Below are 22274 nucleotides of genomic sequence, written 5' to 3'. Positions count from 1 at the left end.
ACAAGCGTGCGCCACCACACCCGGCCTTGTGCATAATTCTTTTTTTTTTTTTTTTTTGGTGGTACTGGGGTTCCTGGAAGCCCTTCTACCTTTGGGCTACGCACCCAGACCTATTTTATATTTTTTGAAACAGGGTCTCTTACGCCAGCACGGCTGGCTTCGAACCTGCGCGATCCTCCTGTCTCCGCCTCCCAAGCGCGGGGATTACAAGCGTGCGCCACCACGCCCGGCTGCATAATTCTTAATGTACATACCAAAAATCTAAAACCATTTATGTGACTTGTGACTTTTCTTTTGCAGCTGTTCCAGTAACTTTCTAGCTTAAAGTTGGGAGGCAAATGTCCCTCAAGAGGCAAGCAAGTACTAATGTTTCCATGTGTGGATAAACCATGGTCTAAGTCCCAATAAAAACACAATTCGGCCAGGCGTGGTAGCACATACTTGTAATCCCCACGCTTGGGAGGCTGAGACAAGAGGATCACACAGGTTCGAAGCCAGCCTCAGCTACTTAGTGAGGCTCTCAGCAACTTAGTGAGACCTTGTTTCCAAATAAAATATAAAATAGGTCTGGGAGTATAGCCCGGAGGTAGAAAGCCCCTGGGTTCCATCTCCAGTACCACCAAAAAAAGAAAAAAGAAAAGAAAAAAGAAATCACAATTCAACATCACATACACTACATAGGCAAGGTGTTTGATCTTTCACAGCACATGAACAAAGCCAACAACAACAACAACAACAAAAACCTGGGCTCCCATGACCAGAGGTGTTAAGGAGCCCACAACTCTGACAGGGAGGGCCAGGATCGAGGAGTGGACACCGTTCTATTCAGCAGCATGGAAGACACTCAAGACATGGTAGCTGGGCGACTGTGGCTCCAGCTCACATGCTTTGTCTTATGGAATGCTATGCCATGCTAAGCTGACCCCTGAGTGCGTGTGTGTTCATGTGTGTGCGTGCGTGTTTGTGTGTGTTCGTGTGTGTGTGTTTGTGTGTATGCGTGCGTGTTTGTGTGTGTTCGTGTGTGTGTGTTTGTGTTCGTGTGTATGCGTGCGTGTTTATGTGTGTGTGTGTGTGCGTGTGTGTGTGTGTGTGTGTGTGCACGCGTTCATGTGTGTGTTTCTGGGGATTGACTGCACAGGAATCCTACCACTGAGCAATACCCCCGTCCCTATTATATTTTTTATTTTGAAACAGGGTCTTTGCTAACTTGCTGAAGCTGAACTCAAACCTGCAACCCTCCTGCCTCAGCCTCCCGAGTACCGGGATTACAGGTATGTGCCACCATGCCCAGCCCACGGGGCTTACTTTTAAACATGGGAATCTGACTTCAAATGAAATCTCCTCCAGACCTCTGATGTATAAAAAGGATAGTTGCTGCATGCTGGGGCTGATGAGCAAGGTGATACAGCCATGTCGGGGCCTCCTGGTCCTCCTCCTGCCCCACAGCAGCCCCCAGGCACTGTGGGGACACCTAGCACTGGGGAACAAAACATGGGCTTATCTAATATAAGTACCCCCTTACTTTCTTAGTTTGGTTTGGTTTTTGTGAAGTGTTTTTGTTTTTTGTTTTGGGTTTTTTTGTTGTTGTTGTTTGTTTGGGTTTGGTACTGGGGATTGAACGCAGAGGTATTCTACCTCTGAGGTATACCTCCAGGCCTTTTTATTTTTTATATTGAAATAAGATCTCATTAAGCTGCTGAGGGTCTCAATAAGTTGTGGAGGCTGAGCCGGATGTGGTGGCACACACTTGTAATCCCAGTGTTTGGGAGGCAGAGACCAGAGGATCACAGTTCATGGGCAGCCACAGTTACTTAGCGAGGCCCTTCGCAACTCGGTGAGACCCTGTCTCAAAGAAAATAAAAAGACTAAAAAATAGGACAGAGGGTGTAGCTTGGAGATAGAATGCCCTGGGTTCCATCTCCAGTACCACCAAAAAAACAAAAAAAAGTTGTGGAGGCTGGCCTTGAACCTGCAATCCTCCTGTCTCAGCCTCAGCCTCCCAAGTACTAGGATTACAAGCATGCATCACCTGGTCCAGCTTAAGTACCCCTTTTCTCCTGGGGAAACCGAGGCCTGTGAAGGTCACTCCATAGGACAGGGCTCTTCTCCACCATCCCCTTCCAACCCTTCCCCCTCCCAATCTATCCACACCATGGCCCTCTAAAGCCTGCACCTAACCCAGACTTCTGCCACCTCTACCTGCACTACAGTAGCCCCAGCAGGGGCTGTCACCTCTGTTTAGAGGATTCATAAACCTCACGTTCATATATATAAAAGTCAGGTGTGTGTAATTGCTGGGCTACAGTCTCCTTGTATAAAGGTGAATGCTACCCAGGTCCACAAAAGCCTCACATGGCCAGCCCGGGCACCTGCCTCTCCAAACTCACCCCTGATAAGCCTTCCCACAATGCACCCCAACATCCCAGGCTGCCCTGTCTGAGCATCACCCCGTGTTCACGTTCACATCGGCTCCCCGCTAAGCAAGGGCTTTCTGCAGCACCTGCTAGGTACCCCATCAACTGCCAGGTGACAGCAGGAACCTCCACCCGCTCCCTTCCCGGCACAGGACCCCACCCACAGCTGGATCCCAGGTGACCATCCACACCACCCAGACGAGAGGGAAGCCAGCGACCTGCCAGTGCGCCCAGCAGCCAGGCCAGGCGAGGAGGACACTCCAGCCGCTCCTCTCCCGGGGCCGCGTACCAGGGCCCCAGAGCCACGTGCCCCAAGCCTCAGTTTGCTGGTCTGTGAAATGGGAACCAGGAAGCACTGATACGACAGAGTGGGAGAGGCGACAGTGTTGGCGAGATTCTGATGCCCCGACCCCCCAGCAGGACTCCTCCTGCTCCTGTCCCCAAGGTGCCCAGGGACCCACCAGCCAGGCTCACCTGAAACTCTCCCTTGGTGAACTTGGCATCGGGTACGCTCACAAGTTCCTCCTCAGTCACCTCGGGGCAGCCCTGGATGGAGGGGGACACTGCTGGGATGGGAGAGCCTCCCTAGCCACGCCTCCCCCATGCCAGGGGCAGGTGTACGGCCAGCGTCTCCAGGGCTCAGGTGCCCCCCCCACAAGAGACCACACGTACTCGGATGCGCCAGAAGGCCAGCACCGCCACCACCATCGCAGTCGTGGTCCGGCCCTGGCCGCTGAGACAGCTGAACACGAAGCCAGTGCCCGGGTCCTTGGCGAGGGCAGCCCGCAGGGCATCCAGCAGCCGGTCAAAGTCCTGCGGGAGGCCATGTCTGAGTCTGGGGTACCTTGGCCACCCAGACTACCAGTGTGGCCCCCCATGCAAATAGCAACCCAGCAGCTGAACTCATGCTGGAACTTGCAGGTTCACAACCTTGCACACAAGCGTGCAACTCACAGGGGCACACAGGAGACCACACGTGTGAGCAGCTGTAACCTCGGCACAGTCTTGTGTCCTCACGCTAGTTACCTGGACTGGGCATGTGCACAGACACAGCACACATAGCTAGACTACTGGAACTGCACCTAGCGGGACACACGCGTGTGCAGCCCTCTGCGCTGCGTCCCTGCTGACCTGAGCTGGACCCAGCCCAGGTGGCACATGGGCAGGCTCCTGAGCTCAGAAGCCCACTGCAGGGCATGGCCGCCGGGGGCCGCACTCCAGGCAGGGAGCCCTTGTGGGAGAGCCAGGCAGGAGGGCAGCGAAGAGCGCTGGCCCAGGGACCACCATAAACACAGGGCTCCCCACAACGCACACCAGGCACACCCACAGATGCATCCACGATACACAAACTACACGGACCACTGCGAACCTACAGATGCCACAAAAACCACCTGAGTCCCACACCAGCACTCCACAGCTCCTCCTGCATGGACCCCGCACAGCACAGCTCCCTCCACACCCCACACACAGCCCAAGGCAAGGCCAGAACTCACACCACACACGAATGCACACCACGATGGCACCCACACCCCAAAACACACCTACAACACACGGCACACACTCCAACACAGTATACCTGTGCCAAGACATCCTGCTGCCTCGGCATCTATGTGTTGAGACCCCACTCCACATAGTTATTCGGCAAAAACGCCCCGAGAAGGAGGTGTCGTCTCTGGCCAAAGTACCCCCCACTTTTAGATACCCTTCACTATTATTCCTTTTAACTTTCTACACGAATTGCTCCAGTGATGTGAAATTAGGACTATAAATAGAAACTGAGTCCGTGGAAATAAACTCTCTAATAATTTGCCTAAACGTCCTTGGCTCTGCTCAATAATAATAAAAACTGGCCAGAATTCAGATGCTGTGATAAGCATTCCAGCTGCAGCAATCACAAAGGGTCTCCGACCCTCACTATCACTAACTTAGGTTAAGCTATTAACTCCGGTAAGGTAGCTCAGTTTAAGGTAACTCTGTTTACCCTTGAGATCCTGCCTAGAGACAGAGAAGATAAAAACCTTGTGTGTGACCTTAAAGCAATTTAGTTGATAAACAACTTAGTTGCCCAAATACAATAGACTCAAGGAAAAAGATTGGTGACTTTTACGCCCAGTGTAAATATTCCTGAAGACAGAGAGGCTGACCGCATGGTTAATGAATATGACAAAATAAAGGACAGACGTTCTAAATATATATGTATGAAGGAAAGGAAATACCGTGTAAGAGTAAGATAAGCATTTTTGCATGAAGAAGAGCTTATCATAAGAAAGTCCCAACTGGGAAAGAAAGGAATTAGAAAGTTAGAAGCAGGTTGCAGAGGGTTTGTGACAGAGAAATGGATTATTAAAGATGGTTAGACTTTTAATAGGCTTATTGTCTAAAGAAGAGTGTTCAGCAGTTAAGGAAATACATCTGACAATTAAAACCAAGAACTTTGTGGTGTTGTTTGTGGTATTTTGTCTGCAAAACTGTGTTGTGAGTTTGCTTAAGCTTTCAGATTTAGGAGATAAGATGCCAACACCTGAAGAAACTCCATCACATCCACCTGAATCACCACATCTCCCCACACTTGCTATATGAACTGAGCCCAAAAGATGGAAAGTTCCAAGAAAGTCAAAGAAGATTCCCCGAGAAGCCCCCAAGCCTTGGGCATGCCTGTTTGGAACTGCTTATCTGCAAAACCTGAGAAAGAATCCGGAGGGAGTTAATCTCTCGAAGATAAACAGCCAGCTGAAGGACTAGTTTTATTACCTTTATTTACATGTCATTCATTATTATTTCACAATGATTACACCCACCTCCCTTTTCTCTTATTATTAACTTTACTGGTGAAGGGTATAAATTTCTTGGGGTTTTTGTAATAAAGTGTCATTGGCTCAAGAAGCCTTTGTCCATCTCAGGTTCTTTCCAAAGCGTCGTACCTAAAAAACTTAAGGAATTCATAGAGGGGAAAGAATCGCTGCAGATAAGTTTCTGCAGAACTCCACCTGCCTTTTGCCCCATCTTTCTGAGGATTTGACCGGGAGCTGACAATAACGACCCAACTGAGATTAGTCGGCAACATACCTGTCTACAACACACAATACACACAACCCTGTAACACTAGCACACATACCTGCGACACAGAAGGCACACATACCCACTCCCTCAACACAGAATACATACATATACAAAACATGATAAACATGCAGACACATACCCCTCACACAATGCACACATAGCTCCAACACATGTTATACACACTCCTATTGTACATACTACACGATACACAACAGGATACTCACACTCCTCAAACACACATCTATACCTCATGATACACACAACACACGGCCCCTTGATAATACACATGTGTGCAACACATGATATGTGCATGTACACTCATACACACACACACACACACACACACACACACAAATAAAGCTAGGAAGCAATGTGAATAAACCTCTGGCCAATCCCGAAAACCTCGTGGACGCCCTGGCCGGCAGCAAAGCGGGACTGGCTTTCCCTCCCCGAGCCCAGTGGAGGGAGGCGTCCTGAACCCCTGGCCCTCACCTCCTCACGGGGGGCACAGAAGTCAGGCATGGGGACGCGGTGGTAGGTGAGGCCGGGGCAGGCCCCGTGGTGCTGGCTGAAGACGTCCCGCATCGTCAGGCACTTCTGGAACCTGGGGGTCGGTGGGGCCTTTGCGTCAGCGGGAGTCACGCTCAGGTGGGCCTTCAGCTGGGTCTCCAGGGCCTGGGCAGAGGTGGGGCAGAGGCAGAGGCCACTGAAGCAGTGGCCAGTCCTGGCTTCCAGGCCCAATTCTTCCTCTCCTGAGCCTCAGGGTGCTCAACCACCCCAGCGCCAGGAAGGCAATGCGGGCACTGTAGCAGAAGTCCTGAGCCAGCGCCGCCTGTGCATGACCACCCGGTTGAGGCCTGTTTCCGCCCGTGTATAGAAGCCCCTCACAGGTCATGCCCAGAGCCTCACCTCCAGCTGCTCAGGGGACCGGGGTGGCCCGGGACACCGCAGGCTGTAGGTGTGACCGTCACACTGCAGCACAGCCTCCTCCCGCAGGTTAATCCAGACCACCTGCTGCAGGTTCCTCTTGGCATCAGTCAGGTAGGCCAGGATGCTGCCCAGGGCCTGGGGGACAGGGGCCGTCAGCAAAAAGGCTGGTCCTCACCCCTCCACCATTCATCCACCCGAGCCCAGGAGCCATCACCTTGGCGCTGGGCTGCGCCGTGCCATAGATGGGCATGCGGGGCACACGCCGGAAGTTGGCCACGTCCATCTCTCTGACGGTGCTGAGCGCATCCGGGGAGACGAGATCGTCCGCCTCCTGTGGGGAGACAGCAAGTCTGGGACCCTCAGCGTCCAGTCGCAGCCAGGAGGGGTCAGACCTGCCTGAGGTGGGTGTAGAGGGTGGAGCCAGCGCTACAGTGTACGGAGTATTACACACCCATGAAACCCCACCCTGGTGAGGATGCAGCAAGGGCGCCTCCTCTCCAGAGGGGGAGGCTGTGCTCAGGGGCGAAGGCTAAAGGCAGACATTTCATTCCTGCCTCCAGCCTAAGCTCTCGGGTTAGAGGCTGAGAAGGCTCTAGAACAGAGGCCAAGATTGCAAACGTGCTTGGGGCCCTAAGAAGAATGCACTGCTCACAGAAGGACCCATCCTGAGAGCCCAGTACTTGGTGGACCTGGGCCCAGCCCTGCCCTCTGCACCCTCAGCCACACCACACTCACCAGGGCACCCTTGACGATGAGGTCCCTGGGGGCCACGGGCCTCGCTGAGCTCAGCGTCACAGGCAGGCGGTATAGCTCAGGGTGGGCACACAGCCAGCGGCTGAAACTGAGGGCAAAGGCCAGGGGGTACTGCAGCCCGAGGCAGAGAGAGACGGGCGTTCAGGGGTGCGGGGCCACCCTGCACTCTCCCTGCCCACCCCAGGAGACAGTCAGCAGGGTACAGGGCAGGAACATGGGATAAGGAAGAAAAGAACCACTCCCAGGAGGGTGGGGTATGGGCTCCCAGGACCAGGCTGCTAGGGGAACCTGTCCTAACCCACCCACCCCACGTCCCTTCTCCTCCCCAGCAACATGGAGTCCCTGTCGTCAATCACCCTGTGGTGGGGAAGCTGGAGGAGCCCAGGAGTGGACTGGGTCTGCTCCTCTCCCATCCCCACCTGCTCGTGGAGATAGTAGTTGAACAGGATCAGGTAGAAATATCGCTCCAGGCTTTTCAGCGCCCTCTGCCGGACACCATTCTGGCTGCAACTTCCCTAAAAAAAAGGGGGGGGCAGGAATGGAGAGCAGGGCACTAAAGATGGGACTTCTCAGGCAGCCCCCTCTCCTTGCCCAGAAGGGTAAGAGAGAAGCCTGGGAAATCCCAGTAGACAGTCTGCCCTGCTCCAGATGCAGATCAGTCTGGCTAGAAGCCCCTCCATGATTCTAATTCTATCCCATTTGCTGCAGTGGATCTGTGGGGGGGCCGGAGTGGCTAGTGACCACTCCAGGCCCCGCAGCTCTGGTGCACAGCCCGATCTGGGCTGTGTTCCCATAAAACTTGCTTACAAAAACAGGTGGCTGCTTGATGTGGCCCAAGAGTCAGGCTTTGCCGACCCCTAATCTAGACTAAGAGAGGAAAATCCCAGACACACAAAAGCCTTGTTTTCCTGAAGCTGCTCAAGGCAAGATGATGAGGAACAAGAGGGGGTTGACAGCTCACAGCAGGTGACGCACTGGGGACCCCTGCACTGTGTCAGGGGCTCTTCTAAGAGCTTTATGTGTCTTATCTCAACACCACAGAAGCCTTATAACCTAGTTTTTATTACTGGCCCCACTTCACAAATGGGTAAATCAAAACACAGAGCAGCAAACTCAGTTGCCTGAGTCTAGACCCCTGAGAAGGAAAGGGAGAAGGCCAAGATCCAGAAGCCAGTCACAGGCCAATACTGGCCGAAACATGGCTTGGCTAAGTCACATGGCCTTGAGAAATCTCAAGACAAAAACCGAACATCCACATGGGAACAGCTGCTGCTGTAAAAACAAGCAGGCTACAAAATGCGTGCTGGGCGACCTATGCAAGAAAGGCACACACATAAAAACTGGAGGAAGCCGGCCCCAAATGCTCACACAGCTGTGCTGGGATTACAGTTGATCTCTTTTCCTCTCTTCTCTGATTTCTCAATTTTCTATCATAGGATGTGCTTTTAAAAGGTTTTTATTTTTGTTTGTAGGTGGCAAAGCAGGAAAAGACTCTGCAGGCTTTGATGCGTTTCATGTACATGTATAAAGACACCGTTAAGCCCACCTCCTCAGTCAGAGCCTAGCACGCTTCTAATAGCAGCAGGCTAAACCAAAGCCTGGCCTTCCCAAAGAAATTCCAGGAGTTTTATTTGTGATGGGAGCTGTTATAGTTTGGTTCTTCAAAGCCCCACCAAAGGCTTGGTCCCCACATTGACACTACTGGGAGGTGATGGAACACGTGTGTGTGTGTGTGTGTGTGTGTGTGTGTGTGTGTGTGTGTGTCTGTGTGTTACTGGGGACTGAACCTGCGGCATACTACCTCTAAGTTACACCCCCAGCCCTATTTTTATTATTTTTATTTTTATTTTTAGTGGTACCCGGGATGGAACCCAAGGCCCTTCTACCTCTGGGCTATACCCCCGTATTTATTTTTTATTTGGAAACAGGGTTTCCCTATGTTGTAGAGAACCTCATTAAGTTGCTGAAGCTGGCTGTGAACCTGCGACCCTCCTCTCTCAGCCTCCCAAATACTGAGATTACAAGTGTGCGCCACCGTGCCTGGCTCTTATTTTTATTTGAAAAAAGGTCTCACTGGGTTAATTAGGGTCTTCCTATTTGCTAAGGCTGTCCTTGAACCTACAATCCTCCTGTCTTAGCCTCCCAAGTACTGGGATTACAGGCATATGACACCATGCCCAGCAGAACATTTGAAAAGTAAGGCCTAACCCGGGCATGGGGGCGCACACTTGTAATCCCAGTACTTGAGAGGTTGAGACAGAAGGATCATGGTTTGAGGCTAGCCTCAGCAACTTGTGAGGCACTCCACAACTTAGTGAGACCCTGTTTCAAAATAAAGAATAAAATAGGGCTGGAGGTGTATCTCGGAGGTAGAATGCCCCTGGGTTCAATCTCTGGTAATGCAAAAAAAATTTATATTTATATATATATACAATATAAAAATTATATATTAAAAATATATTTATATATAATATATAATATATTATATTAAATATATTATATATAAATTATATATAAAATTATATTTATATATTATATATATTATATATATTATATATATACAGTAAATTAAAGTAGGGACTAGCCAGGTATGGTGGCACATGCCTATAATCCCAGCTACTCAAGAGGCTAAGGATCACAAGTTCAAGGCCAGCCTCAGCAACTTAGCAAGACCTTGTCTCAAAATAAAGTAATAAAGCTGGGCATGGTAGTACATACCTGTAATCCCAGTACTTGGGAGGATGAAATAGTAAGATCGTAGGTTCGAGGACAGTCTCAGCAAATACTGAGACTCTCATCAACCTAGCAAGACCCCCTGCTTCAAAATAATAATTTTTTAAAAAATTGTGCTGGGGGTATAGCTCAGAGGTAGAATACCCCTGGGTTCAATCCCATACCAAAATTAATAATAATAATAATAATAATAATAATAATAATAATAATAATAATAAATTTTAAAAAATGATTGGGAATATAGCTCAGTGGGAAAGCACCCCTAAGTTCAGTCCCCACTGATGGGGTGAGGTCTTAGGTGACTGGGCGTGAGGCCCTGAAGGGACTGTGACCTCTGCCCGTCCCTCTCCCTCCTTTGCTCCCTAGCCAAGATGTGAGCCGTTCTGCTCCACCACAAACCCCCACTAAGATGCATTCTCACCACAGGCCCCAAAACAACAGGGCCAACTGACATGGCCTGAAACCTCCAAAATGATGACCCAAATCAACCTCTTGTCTTTAAGTTGATTCCATCAGGCATCTTGTTATAATAATGTGAAGCTGACTAACACGGGAGCCAGGGGTGATCTGGGAAGGATCTGAATTCAGAAGCCCCAGCAGCCCCTTCCTCTGCCCTGTTTATTCCACAGCTGAGGGTCCTGATCAGGGAAAGTCAGCTTCCCCTCTTCCTGGTCCTCCCTGCAGGCCCCCTACACTCACCTCCCTTTCCTCTGGAAACTGCTCTTCTTGTGGGAGGAGCAGCAGCCATTGATGGCCCTAACAAAACCAGGCTACTGTGGGGCCCACACAGGAGGGCACACGCAGGCGGCGCTCCTGGCTGTTCCCTGTGCCTCACCTGCACAGGGCTCTCCGGCAGGATGCCGTCCAGCTTTCTCTGGTTCTCCAGGACTATCTCCTTCAGGTCGTGCAACTCTGAACAGGCGGCGATGGCCCTGTCCACCTGCAGCCGTGGACAAGGGCCGGGAGCAGAGGGATGGGAGAGGGAAAACGCAGTGTCAGGACAGATGGTGGGGGGAAGAGAAGAGAGAAAAGGAGAGAGAATCATCGACAGAGAGGACAGGCAGGCATCAAGGAGGAGAAAACCCCTGGCCACCAAAAGGACTGCCGGTCCCCTCCACTCACCTCCTCGACCATCCTCCTCCCCTGCGGCACCGCGCAGAGGAAGCTCCGGATCACCTGCAGCTGCTCCGTGGGCAGGGCCTTGGGCCTAACAAGGCAGGAGGTGAGCAGTGTGTTCAGAACTCCCAAGGCTGCTGGGGCAGCTGCTCTGCCCACTGTCCTCCCTCCACATGGCCACTGGGAGGCAGCAGACCACAGGCTCCTTCAGAATCCCACCACGGGAGGCAAGGGTCCTACCCCTGCTAGGGACACAACAACCCAGAGAGGTCTAGTGTCTCCCTCCAGGCCACCCAGCAAACCTGTGGCAAACCAGGAAATGAGATCCCCAATTTCCAGCTCTGGGTTCCTGGATGTGCCCCCAACGCCCTAGGGCAGCTCCTTGGGATTGTGGGTCCCAAGCAACTCACTCTGGCTGTGAGGTGGTCCCACTGTGATGGAACAGCAAGAGGGTGCCCAGGACCATGCCCAGGTTGGTCCTGCCCACGCCCGACTGGCAGCTGAAGAGGAGGGCAGGGGGTGGCCCATGAGCATCTTGGAGCCGCAGCAGGCTGGGCGTCTCCTGGGAAAAGACCACAGATAATAGGCAGTAGTGTGACCTGGAGCACCTGAGGCTGAGCACCAAAGCCAGAAAGCACTCACTGAGCCCACCGCACCCCACAGTTTGCAGCAAGCCAGGGACAGACAGGCAGCTCGGCCTCTTAGGCCTAACCCACAGCCCAATCTGCTCCACCTTCACCAGGAACACTTGTCCTGGCTTCAGGGGGACTCAGTGAGCAGGAGCTGGGACGCATGAGGGCAAACATGGGCAGGGTCTGGAAGGGAGACCTGCTCAGAGGGCACACAGGCCTGGACCAAACACTTCCTATGCAATACAAATTATTATCCCAGTACTTGTGCGGCTGATACAAGAGGATCACACAGGTTCTAAGCCGGGCGTGGTGCTGCATGCTTGTAATCCGAGTACTTGGAGGCTGAAACAGGAGGATCAGGGTTCCCAGACAGCCTCAGCTACTTAGTGAGGCCCTTTGCAACTTAGTGAAACCCTGTTTCAATATAAAGAATAGCTGGGTGTGGTGGCATATGCTTGTAATCCCAGCATTTGGGAGGATGAGACGGGAAGGTCGACCATTCACAGACAGCCTCAACTACTTAGCAAGGCCCTTCACAACTCAGTGAGATCCTGTTTCAAAAATAAAAAGACTAAAAAATAGGGCTGGAGGTATAGCTTGGAGGAAGAATGCCCCTGGGTTTCATCCCTAGTACCGCAAAAAAAAAAAAAAAAAAAAAAAAAAAAAGAATAAAGGCCAGGCGTGGTGGTGCACACTTGTAATCCCAGCATTCAGGAGACTTAGTGAGGCCCCTTGCAACTCAGTGAGACCCTCTTTCAAAAAATAAAAAAGACAAGCCGGGCGTGGTGGTGCATGCTTGTAATCCCAGTACTTGTGAGGCTGATACGGGAGGATCACACAGGTTCGAAGCCAGCCTCAGCTACTGAGAGAGGCTCTCAGCAACTTAGTGAGACCCTGTTTCCAAATAAAGTATAAAATTGGTCTAAGAGAATAGCCCAGAGGTAGAAAGACCCTAGGTACCACCCCAAGTACCACAAAAAATAAATAAATAAATAAGACTAAAAAATAGGACCGGAGGTATAGTTCAGAGGTAGAATGCCCCTGGGTTCCATCCCCACTACAGCAAGAAATAAAAAATAAAATAAAAAATAAAAAAGAATAAAAAAAATAGGGCTGGGGGTATAGCTTGGAGAAAGAATGCTCCTGGGTTCCATCCCAAATACCACAAAAAGAAAAAGAAAAGAAAAGCCACTATAAACTCAGGAAACATCAGCTGAAGGGTGTGTGGAATATGATTCCAAAGCTCCACTGAAGAAATGGGGAAGCCGGGCATGGTGACGCACACTTGTCATCCCAGTACTTGAGATGCTGAGACAGGAAGAGCACAGGTTATCAGCCAGTCTCAGCAATTTAGTGAGGTTCTCCAAAACTTAGTGAGACCCTGTTTCAAAATAAAAATAAAATAGGCCTGGGGTGTAGCTCAGAGGTAGAACGCCCCCAAGTTCAATCCCCAGTGCCCCCCCCAAAATAAAAAAATGAAAGAGATGAGGAGCCTGAGGTTGAGACAAGAGCAGTGAGGTGATTTTTCCAAGGCCACATGGCAAGTGAAACTAGCCCTCCAGCAGCCAGTGCTGGCCTTTGCCATCGGAGGATACACAGCCTCACACCGACACACGGGTGCACACACAGACACATGTGCACACAGACGCTCAGAGAGAGACATGCAGATAAACTGCAGTGGGATACACACACACACACACACACACACACACACACACACACACACACACACCATAAAGGGATACAGACACACACACAAACACCACAAAGGGATACACACACACACACACACACACACACACACACACACACACACACCAGACGCCATACACAGTGCCGAAGAGGCCCTCCTCTAAGGGAAGCCAGAGGTCACCACCCTCAGCATCTCCATGGAGACCACCTCTCAAGGTACCTGTCCCCACACAGTGCTCCCAGCACCGCGGTGCCCCCGCTTACCCGGAGGATGCTGACAAAGGCATCAAACTGGGCTTCTGGGGGGGCGCCCTGCTCTGGCAGGGGCAGGCGCTGGTACCTGCCAGGTGGGGAGAGTGGCCATCAGGCAGGTCCTGAGCACACCAAGCCCCCCATTCCCAAGCATGATTGAGAAATATCCCCACAGGAGAGAGGGGAACTTGGCCCGACCTGCAGAGAGGGAAGCCAAGGACACAGCTGGGAGCAGGCAGAGAGCCCCTGGCTGGCACGCTGGGCCAGGAGGTGCCCGGTACCTGTAGGTGGGCTGAAGGAACAGGGGCCGCTTGTACACCTCCTCCGTCACGTGCAGGTCATCTTCGCCCCGGATGGCTACGGTGTGCGGCTCCCCGCGCAGGTCCTCTGTGTTGTGGTACACGTGGTATGTGTTCTCACTCAGCTGGGCAAAGTCGTAGATCTAGAGGGTGGTATGAGGGTCAGAGGGCCCTCCCTGACCATCTCAGCTGAGCTCTAGTGACAGGGCCACGCAGAGGTCACACCCAGGAGGAAACCACATGGCCAGAGGTGCATCTGTGCCCTGCCTGGGGGCCCTCGGGGAAGGCCTCTGGCCCAAGGGCAGTTAGCCATGCAGGGCCTGGCCGTGGCCCACATGAGGTCAGGCCACAGACGCCAGGGCAGCGGGGAGCAGAGGGGGCCTGAGAGGGAGGCAGGGGTGATCTCCAACACTCAGGGAGTCTCAGGGAGCTGTGACCCACATCACACTGCCACAGCTCCATGAGATCAACCACCTTGGAGACCCTGGCAAGCACCTGTGTTGTGGAAGGGATGGAAGAGGGCAGAGGAACCTCAGAGAGAGACCAGCAGAGGCCCAGCAGAAGAACTCCCAGCCCTGTACCATGGCACACAACCAGCAAAGGCAAACTTCAGTCCTGGGCCTCCTAGTCTGAGACTCTTCCCACTCCACTAGACCCCTTTCTAAATAAGGACCCGGATCAGAGGGAAAGAAGCAGGGTAAAAAGGGGGCAGAGGCAGAGAGCCCAGCAGAGCACAGAAGCAGGCGGCTGTGGGTGGGGGAGTGGGGCAGGTGGGCCAGGGCCCAGTCTGCAGAGCGGCTACAGCCTGGGGTCTCAGCTCGGCAGCCAGGGCCCGCCCACTCGGCCGGCCCTCACCTCTTTCCGGATGGCCAACTCCAAGCTCTCTGCACAGACCCCGGGCCCCAGGCCCTGGAGGTTCTCCTGAAGGTTCTGCTTGTCTCGAGGCGTGTAGGACACAAAGTCCTCATCAGCACGCAGGAACAGCACAGGCTCCTCGCGCACACAGAAGATGATGCACTCCTGGGGTGGGGGTGGAGGAGCCATCTTCACTGTCCGCAGGGACACCCTCCCTGCCCGGCATCTGCCCAGGCAGCTCCTCCAGGGCCCAGCACCCAACCTGGTCCTTGCAACCTGAATTCTACTAAGAAATGGAGTGCAGCCCAGGAGCTACCTAATCCCAGTCTGCAGGAATCCCTCTCAGGGCCAAGAGTTCTTTGTCTGAATGTCCTGGCACTAATTCCTATGTTTTGACATTATCTGTGAATGCATCTTTTCTCCTTTGATAACCCCAGGCAGAACATCTGGTCATTTTCTCTGGTACAGAAAATTGAACCCAGGAGTGCTCTACCACTGAGCTATACCCCTAGCACTTTTTACTGTTGGAGACAAGGTTACCCGGGCTGGCCTTGAACTTTGTATCCTCTTGCCTCAGCAGCCTGAGTCACTGGGATTACAGGCGTGTGCCACCTAGTCCAGCATGTCCGAGTCATTTTTATATAACCACAATTTCTAGCACACAACCCTGGATAATCAGGTGCTTGATAAACATCAGTTGAAGAAATAAATGTCCTTGTCATGCATTCATTCTTTCACTAAGCCCCCCAAGGAACTTATGATTAAACTGAGACCTGCACAGAGCCCCACCTGTCCTGGTCCACTCAAGCCCTCTCCACCTTAACCACAGGACGATTCAGATGCCACTGCCCCACCGGCCCCAGGAGCCTGCAGTTATAGCAGACCCTTGGAATTCTGGGGGGCTGGGGGGACAGTCAGCAAGCACCTGGGGTCAGCTGCCTGGGTTTGGGTCTTGGTTTCAGGGCCTTGGTTTCCTCTTCTATAAAAGGAAACCAGCAGCGAGTTCCTCACAGGCTCGACGTAAGGACTTGTGTTAGCTGTGATCATCATTTGGCAGTCTCTTGAGTTAGGAACTGATCCCTACACCTCCTCACTTCCTCTGAGGCTCTCAGAGCAGGGTATATAAGGGGCTTCTGGCCTTGGGTTCCCATGTCCACATAGGACAACATAATATTTGTCAGAATTCCCCAACCATGCCAACCCTAAGTAAAGGACCATCCTGCATCAAGGCCTGGCAGGGCCTGATCGTGACCACGTGCTGCCCGCCCTCCCCAGCCCACAGCCAGACCCTCTGGAGCCTCTCGAGTTGCCCCTCTCTGAAGCCCCTTTCCCCAGATTTTCAGGGCTGGACTGAAAAGTGACATGCTTACCTTGTGTCCGTCCTTCTGAAGTTTCCGGAGGACCTGCGTGAATCCTGAAAGGCTGGGCTGCCCCATGCCAAATACCGTGAATCCACCCCGCGCCTGCCGGAAGTTGGGGGCTCCACAGGTCCCCAAGGTACCCAGCACGTCCATCTTCTCAGTAACATCTCGCACCAGGAAGTAGCGGCCCTGGCAGGGGAGAGCCACAGGGGAGTCACTCAGAGGACACAGGGACATCTTCTATAAGCAGGGCTCTGTCTTGGGCTCCAGGGGACAAGGAGCAGAGAAAGGGGAGAGGGAAATGACATGGTCCTGTCCTCAACTCTCCCACAGGCTCATGGATGGAAAAACCAGACATCTGTGATGGGAAGAGCATCGTCAAGAGTGGGAAATGAAAGACAGTTCCTCCTGAGGAAGCATCTGAGATGGACGGCTTCCTGTAGGAGGCGGCTCAGCCAGGCCTGGAAAAAAAGACACTGCAGGGGGCAAAGCTGGCTCTGCGTTGAGATCCCAGCTCCCCTAGAAGGCAATTGTAGCCAGGCACAGCAGTGCATGCCTGTGATCTCAGCACTTGGGAGGCTGAGATGAGAGGATAACAACTTTGAGGACAGTCTCAGCAACTTTGCAAGACTCTCACAGCAACCTAGTAACTAGACCCTGTTTTAAAACAAAAGATGAAAAAGAACTGGGGGCGTGACTCAGAGGTAGAACGCCCCTGGGTTCAATCCCTAGCACCATCAACAACAAAAAAAGGCAAATGTCTCGCTCCCAGGGGGTGCACATGGAAAAGGGGCCCGATGAGGGAGACAGCCACTGCTGGGGCACCTGGAATGAGCAGAGGGTAACTGTGCCAGCCCCTCCCTGGCCGCAGGCCATGCTGAGGACAGAAGAGCGAACTCCTACTGGCTGAGCAAAGGGAACGGTCCTGCAGGAAAGTGAGCGCTGGGAAGCAGAGTTCATTCCCGGGCCCAGAGGAGCCCTGGGCACCGGGTGCACCCCTGCCTCCAGCAGGCTGCCACCCACACTGACTGACAGGTGCAAAGTGGGGCCAGAACTCCCAGCAACTCTTTCAACAAGTATAGTTTAGTCATCAAGATGATTCATTCAGCCACTCATTCATCAAATGCAGCACCTACACTGCGTCCAAACACTGCTCTCGGCTCTGGAACTCCAACAACGAACAAGGTGAGTTTAAACACATCAAAGCCGGGCATGGTGGCACACCTGCAATGCCAGTACTTGGGAGGCTGAGACAGGAGGATCAGCCTCAGCAACTGAACAAGACCCTGTTGCAAAATAAAATAGAGCTGGGTATATAGCCCAGAGGCAGAATACCCGGGGATCAATCCCCACCAACACCACAAATAAAAGAACAAAATAAAAGTAAAAAATACAAATATTGGCAGCCGGGCGTGGTGGCGCACGCTTGGAATCCCCGCTCTTAGGAGGCTGAGACAGGAGGATCGCACGGGTTCGAAGCCAGCCTCAGCTACTTAGTGAGGTTCTCAGCAACTTAGTGAGACCCTGTTTCCAAATAAAATATAAAATGGGTCTGGGAGTATAGCCCGGAGGTAGAAAGCCTCTGGGTTCCACCCCTAGTACCACCAAAAAATAATAATAATAATATATATATATACATATATATATTGGCTCTCATGGTCTTTTTTTTTTTTTTTTTTTTTTTTTTTGGTGGTACTGGGGTTTCTGGAAGCCCTTCTGCCTCCGGGCTACACTCCCAGACCTATTTTATATTTTTGAAACAGGGTGTCTTATGCCAGGGCGGCTGGCTTCGAACCTGCGCGATCCTCCTGTCTCCGCCTCCCAAGCGCGGGGATTACAAGCGTGCGCTACCATGCCCAGCTCTCATGGTCTTTATAAAAAAAAAAAAAATCCAAGCCAGAGAAGCTCTAAACTAAAAGAGAACAAGGTGGAGGCTCCCGGCTGGGGGGCAGGACTGGGGTACCAGGGCCACTGAGCTTCGTCTCTGGTCCCCAGCACCTAGAAGAAGGAGGAGGAGGCAGGCTGGAGCTGGGCAGGGCACTCATGGCAATAAAGCCCAGAGACCCACCTCACAGGGCATGAGAAATGGGCCCAGAGAACTAGTGGGGTGAGGACCCTAGAGGGCGGTGGGGAGAGTGAGCTGTGCTTTAAGAAAGGGTGAGGCAGTGAAGGAGACAGAGGAGAGAAAAGTGGAAGAGAACAGGAGGAAGGTGAGGGAGGGAGACCCAAGGCAGGAGGGTAGGAGGAGGCAGGGAGGCTGGCAGGGGAGGCCTGACCTCACCTGCACCAGGTAGTGCTCAGGGGTGACATCCGAGAGCCGGCCCAGCGTGTAATGAGCCTTCAGCAGCTCTTCATGGATCTGAAACTCCTCCTTGCAATTGTATCTGTCAGGGGCGGGGGGGAAAACAAGTCAGGGAATCCTCACCAGAGCCCACCCCTGCCCAGTATAGCCGCCCACATGTTCCAGAGCCTGCCCATCATCCCCCAGCAGCCACTCTCCCCCTTCCTCCTCAGACACACGACGCCAGGATGGTGACTGGGAACTGGACCACCCTGCTGCAGATGACATTTCCCAGCCTCCCCTGCAGCTTGCTGTGGTCATGTGATTAAGTTCTAGCCAATGAGATGAGAGAAAACAAATTATGAGCAACTTCCAGGCCACCCCCAAAGGGAATGCCTTCTAATTTGTCTTTATATGTCTCCTTGGTCCAAATCCAGCATTGATGGAAGAAGTAGAACCACCACAAGACAGAAGGTAAACACAGACGGCACTGGAGCAGGACAGAGAAGGCGCCTGGAAGATCGTGGGGCCGCCATACCAGCCTAGACACTCAAGTGAGAGAGAAGCTTCTGTCCGGATGCATGCATCCTATTTGGGGGTCACTTTGTCACAATGGCCCAACCTGAGCTCTTAGAGTCTGTCCGTGGATGGTCCACCCCTCAGAATGTGGCTAGGGCGGTGAACCCCACAGTTAGTGTGGTGGTTCATAACGCAGACCTTGGAGTGCGAGTCCCAACCCTGCCTCTCTGTAACCCTGGGACTTGGGACAGCAACTCATTTCCCTCATTTCTACCTCCCAGGATGGTGGCAAGGACTAAAGCACTGACGAGGTGCTCTGCCTCATGTCTGAGGCACAGCTAGAGAGCATAGGCACAGTCACTATCTCCAGCAGCAGCTCGTCCTCACGCCAGGGCTGTTTCACCAAACCCACAGGTGGAAATCACAATTTCTGTAGCTATGAAGTCAAGGTGCGGGTCCAAACACATGAGCAAGGTATCTGTGCTCTCAAGACACCGAAGCCACAGTGCTGGCTAGAGCGCTGTGTAAAACCTCTGGCTTCCCAGAGCTGACAGTTTGATGCCAGGGTGTTGAAAAAGAACTGCCCTTCGGGAAGGCAGAGGAAGAATAGACAGGGCGGAGGAGCACCGGATGAGGAGCCGGCAGGCCTGGCTTCTACTCTAGTTCTGCTTCCCCACGTGCCACATGGTGGGAAAATCCCTCAACCTCCCTGAAAACCAGGGTTCTGATCTAGATCAGTTCTTATATAGATTGCATTAAATCAGGATTCGGCAAACCTTTTATGCAAAGGACCAAATAGTAAACACTTCAGGCTTTGGGGCCACGTGGCCGCTGGGGCAACTGCTCGCTGCTGCCGCTGAAACAGCAGGCACCCACAGACCTCACTAGGTAGAGCGGGTGGCAGTGACTTCACTTAGGATGAAGCCCCACTACTGGATCCCTACGGCTCCTTCCACCTCAAACACTCCACAGTCTTTTTGGATGGCCAGCAACTGTTCTGAGCCACAACACTTGGTAAAATATTTTCAGTGTTGTTACAGTTTAAATATAGACTGTCCCTGGGTGAAGCTCATGTACTGGCAAAGCAAAAATGCCCAGAGGTGAATGATTGAATCAGGGTTCTAAGCTCATACGTGGGTAAATCCACCGATGGGTTAACAATTTCGATGGACTTAGTGGGTGGTAACTGCAAGCAGGTAGGGGTAGTTCACTAGGGGAAGCAGGTCACTGAGACCATGGGCCTGAGGACCCTCTCTGTCCCTGGTCCCCTCCTCTGGCTCTCTCTCTCTCTGCTTCCTGGTTGCTGAGCAGCTTTCCTCTACGATGCCCTGCGGCCATGATATTTCTGGCTTGGAGTTACCCAGCTATGGACGGAGCCACATAAACCTTTCCTCCTCTGAGTTGATCCTGTCAAGTGTTTCGGTCACAGTGCTGGAAAAGCAGACTAGAACCCATGTTGTCACTGCTGATCAGGAAACTGAGGCGCAGAAGGGGTGTGGCTTGCCCAGGTCAGAGAACACGATGAGGCAGAAGCAGGCCCCAGATGCGTTTCTTCAATGCTACCCACGAGGCCTGGCCCACGCTGTCTGTCAGAACAGACTCCACATCAAGTCGCTCTTGTATAAGATCTTTTCCCTCCCCTTATCCCAGGCACAATAACATATGGTTAGCATTTTCCTGCCAGGCCCAGGACAGCAGGCAGGACTTATCACACCAACCCCCGGGGTTCCCCACACAGAGGCCCCATCTTCTAGGTCTCTGCCAAACCTCTGGAACATACTTGATTCTCAGCACCTCGTGTTCTCCTGCATCCTGGGGGGCCGGCCAGCGCCGGACTCGGCAGGATATGAAGCCAGTGTCCCTTCCATCTTCCTGTGCTCCAACTCCCAGCCACCCACTCCTTTTCCAAAGCCACCTGCAGGATGGTGAGGTTGCAGGGTCCCCTTCATGCCCTCACCTGCCACCGGCAGTGTCCAGGTCTCTCAAAGCCTGCTGCCAAAGCCAGCGCCCCCCCCCCCGAATGTCTCCAAGGGACCAAACTAGGAGCACACAGGCCTTTCTGCTCAAGGCCTTTAAACAGCCTACTGTTAATTAACCTCATTCTTGAGCCATAATTGTTGATTTTTTTCCCCCGTGCGGTAGTGGGGATTGAAACCAGGGGTATTCTACCTCCGAGTTACACCCCCAGCTCCATTTTTTAGCATTTATTTTGAAACAGAGTCTTACTTAAGTTGCAGAGGACTTCACTAAGTAGCTGAGGCTGGCCATGAACCTGCGATCCTCCTGTCTCAGCCTCCCAAGTACTGGGATTACAAGCGTTCGCCACCACACCTGGCTGTAATTGTTGATTTTGAAAGAAAAAAAAAAAATATCCCACACATCTAACTAGATACACTTCCTTGGAAATGTTCAGTCAAAAATCATTTCCCAAAGGCTGTTCCCTCCTGCCACTCTCCTTCCCCACACTCCCTGGCCCCGTGGACATGACTAGTGATGTGGGCTCAGAGACTCACAAAAGACACCCAGCTCTGCTACCCGCTTGCTGTGTGACTCCAGAAAAACTGCTTAACCTCCCTGGGTCTCGGTGTCTTCATCTAAGAAACTGAAAGCAATTTGTAAGCATTAAATGTGGCATGCCACCATGCCTCCGCGCAGGTCCCCAGGGCCACATCTCCACTCCCCTGCTACTCACGTGATCACGACAGGGGCCACCTTGTTGGGGATGATGGACTTGGCCTTGCTGTTGTGCAAGCTCGTGTTATGGAAGGAGTGGACGCTGAGGGCGTGCCGGCCATCCATGGTGCCACTGCCCTGGAGGTCTTCAAAGGGAACGCCCGCTGAGACCGTCTGCTGGGCCGTGCTGGCTGTCGTACCCATAGTCCGCCGGCAACCTCAGGGCCCAAGACCTGCAGGGAGAGAGGGCATGCGGTGCAGGGGGTGGAAAGGCCGCAGCAGGAAGACCTGGCCCGCCCCTCACCAGCCATCCCCAGGAGAAAGCAGCGCCCACTGCGGCTGCGGCCAGGGCCAGGGCCGATTCCACTCTGGGGCAGCGCGGGCTTACTGAGTGCCAGCCATGTGCCTGGCCTTCGCTGGTGCTTCTGGGGAATCACGGACAAAGACAAAGACAAAGAGCAACCCCTTAGGATTTACACTCCCTGGCAAAAATAAGAGAGGCAGGGATTAACCATCCACAGCAGCACCTGCTTCCAGGGGCACACACAGGCGGGGCCTGTGGGCTGGGAGAACTGGAGGTGCCAGCACCACTGGGACAGGAGAACCGGGCAGAGAGGTGCAAAGAGGGAAGTTGTGCCTGGATTGGATGGGTTTGGTGGTACTGGGGGTGGAACCCAGAGGCTTTCTACCTCCGGGCTATACTC

At 52.8% G+C, this 22274-nt stretch overlaps 1 protein-coding gene across 1 annotated transcript in view; it reads right to left on the bottom strand.

Moving 5' to 3' along the window:
* Positions 1–21774, bottom strand: part of PALD1 (phosphatase domain containing paladin 1) — a gene marked incomplete at both ends in the record, with an annotated part of 44588 nt that extends 22814 nt beyond the window's left edge. Inside the window, 16 exons of the mRNA XM_080693993.1 lie at positions 2889–2960; positions 3087–3227; positions 5967–6149; positions 6384–6539; positions 6619–6735; positions 7140–7268; positions 7577–7672; positions 10726–10830; positions 11013–11097; positions 11417–11568; positions 13595–13670; positions 13864–14024; positions 14737–14901; positions 16107–16286; positions 18379–18481; positions 21590–21774. Coding sequence (XP_080550119.1) covers positions 2889–2960; positions 3087–3227; positions 5967–6149; positions 6384–6539; positions 6619–6735; positions 7140–7268; positions 7577–7672; positions 10726–10830; positions 11013–11097; positions 11417–11568; positions 13595–13670; positions 13864–14024; positions 14737–14901; positions 16107–16286; positions 18379–18481; positions 21590–21774 — 2106 coding nt within the window. The remainder of the gene's footprint in view (positions 1–2888; positions 2961–3086; positions 3228–5966; positions 6150–6383; positions 6540–6618; positions 6736–7139; positions 7269–7576; positions 7673–10725; positions 10831–11012; positions 11098–11416; positions 11569–13594; positions 13671–13863; positions 14025–14736; positions 14902–16106; positions 16287–18378; positions 18482–21589) is intronic.
* Between the last annotated feature and the right edge of the window lie 500 nt (positions 21775–22274).

This window comes from Muscardinus avellanarius (genome assembly GCF_963383645.1).
Source record: "Muscardinus avellanarius genome assembly, chromosome: 4".
NCBI classification, from domain to species: Eukaryota; Metazoa; Chordata; class Mammalia; order Rodentia; family Gliridae; genus Muscardinus; species Muscardinus avellanarius.
The sequence above is the reverse complement of the archived record's forward strand: the minus strand, read 5'-3'. Positions and strand labels throughout refer to the sequence as shown.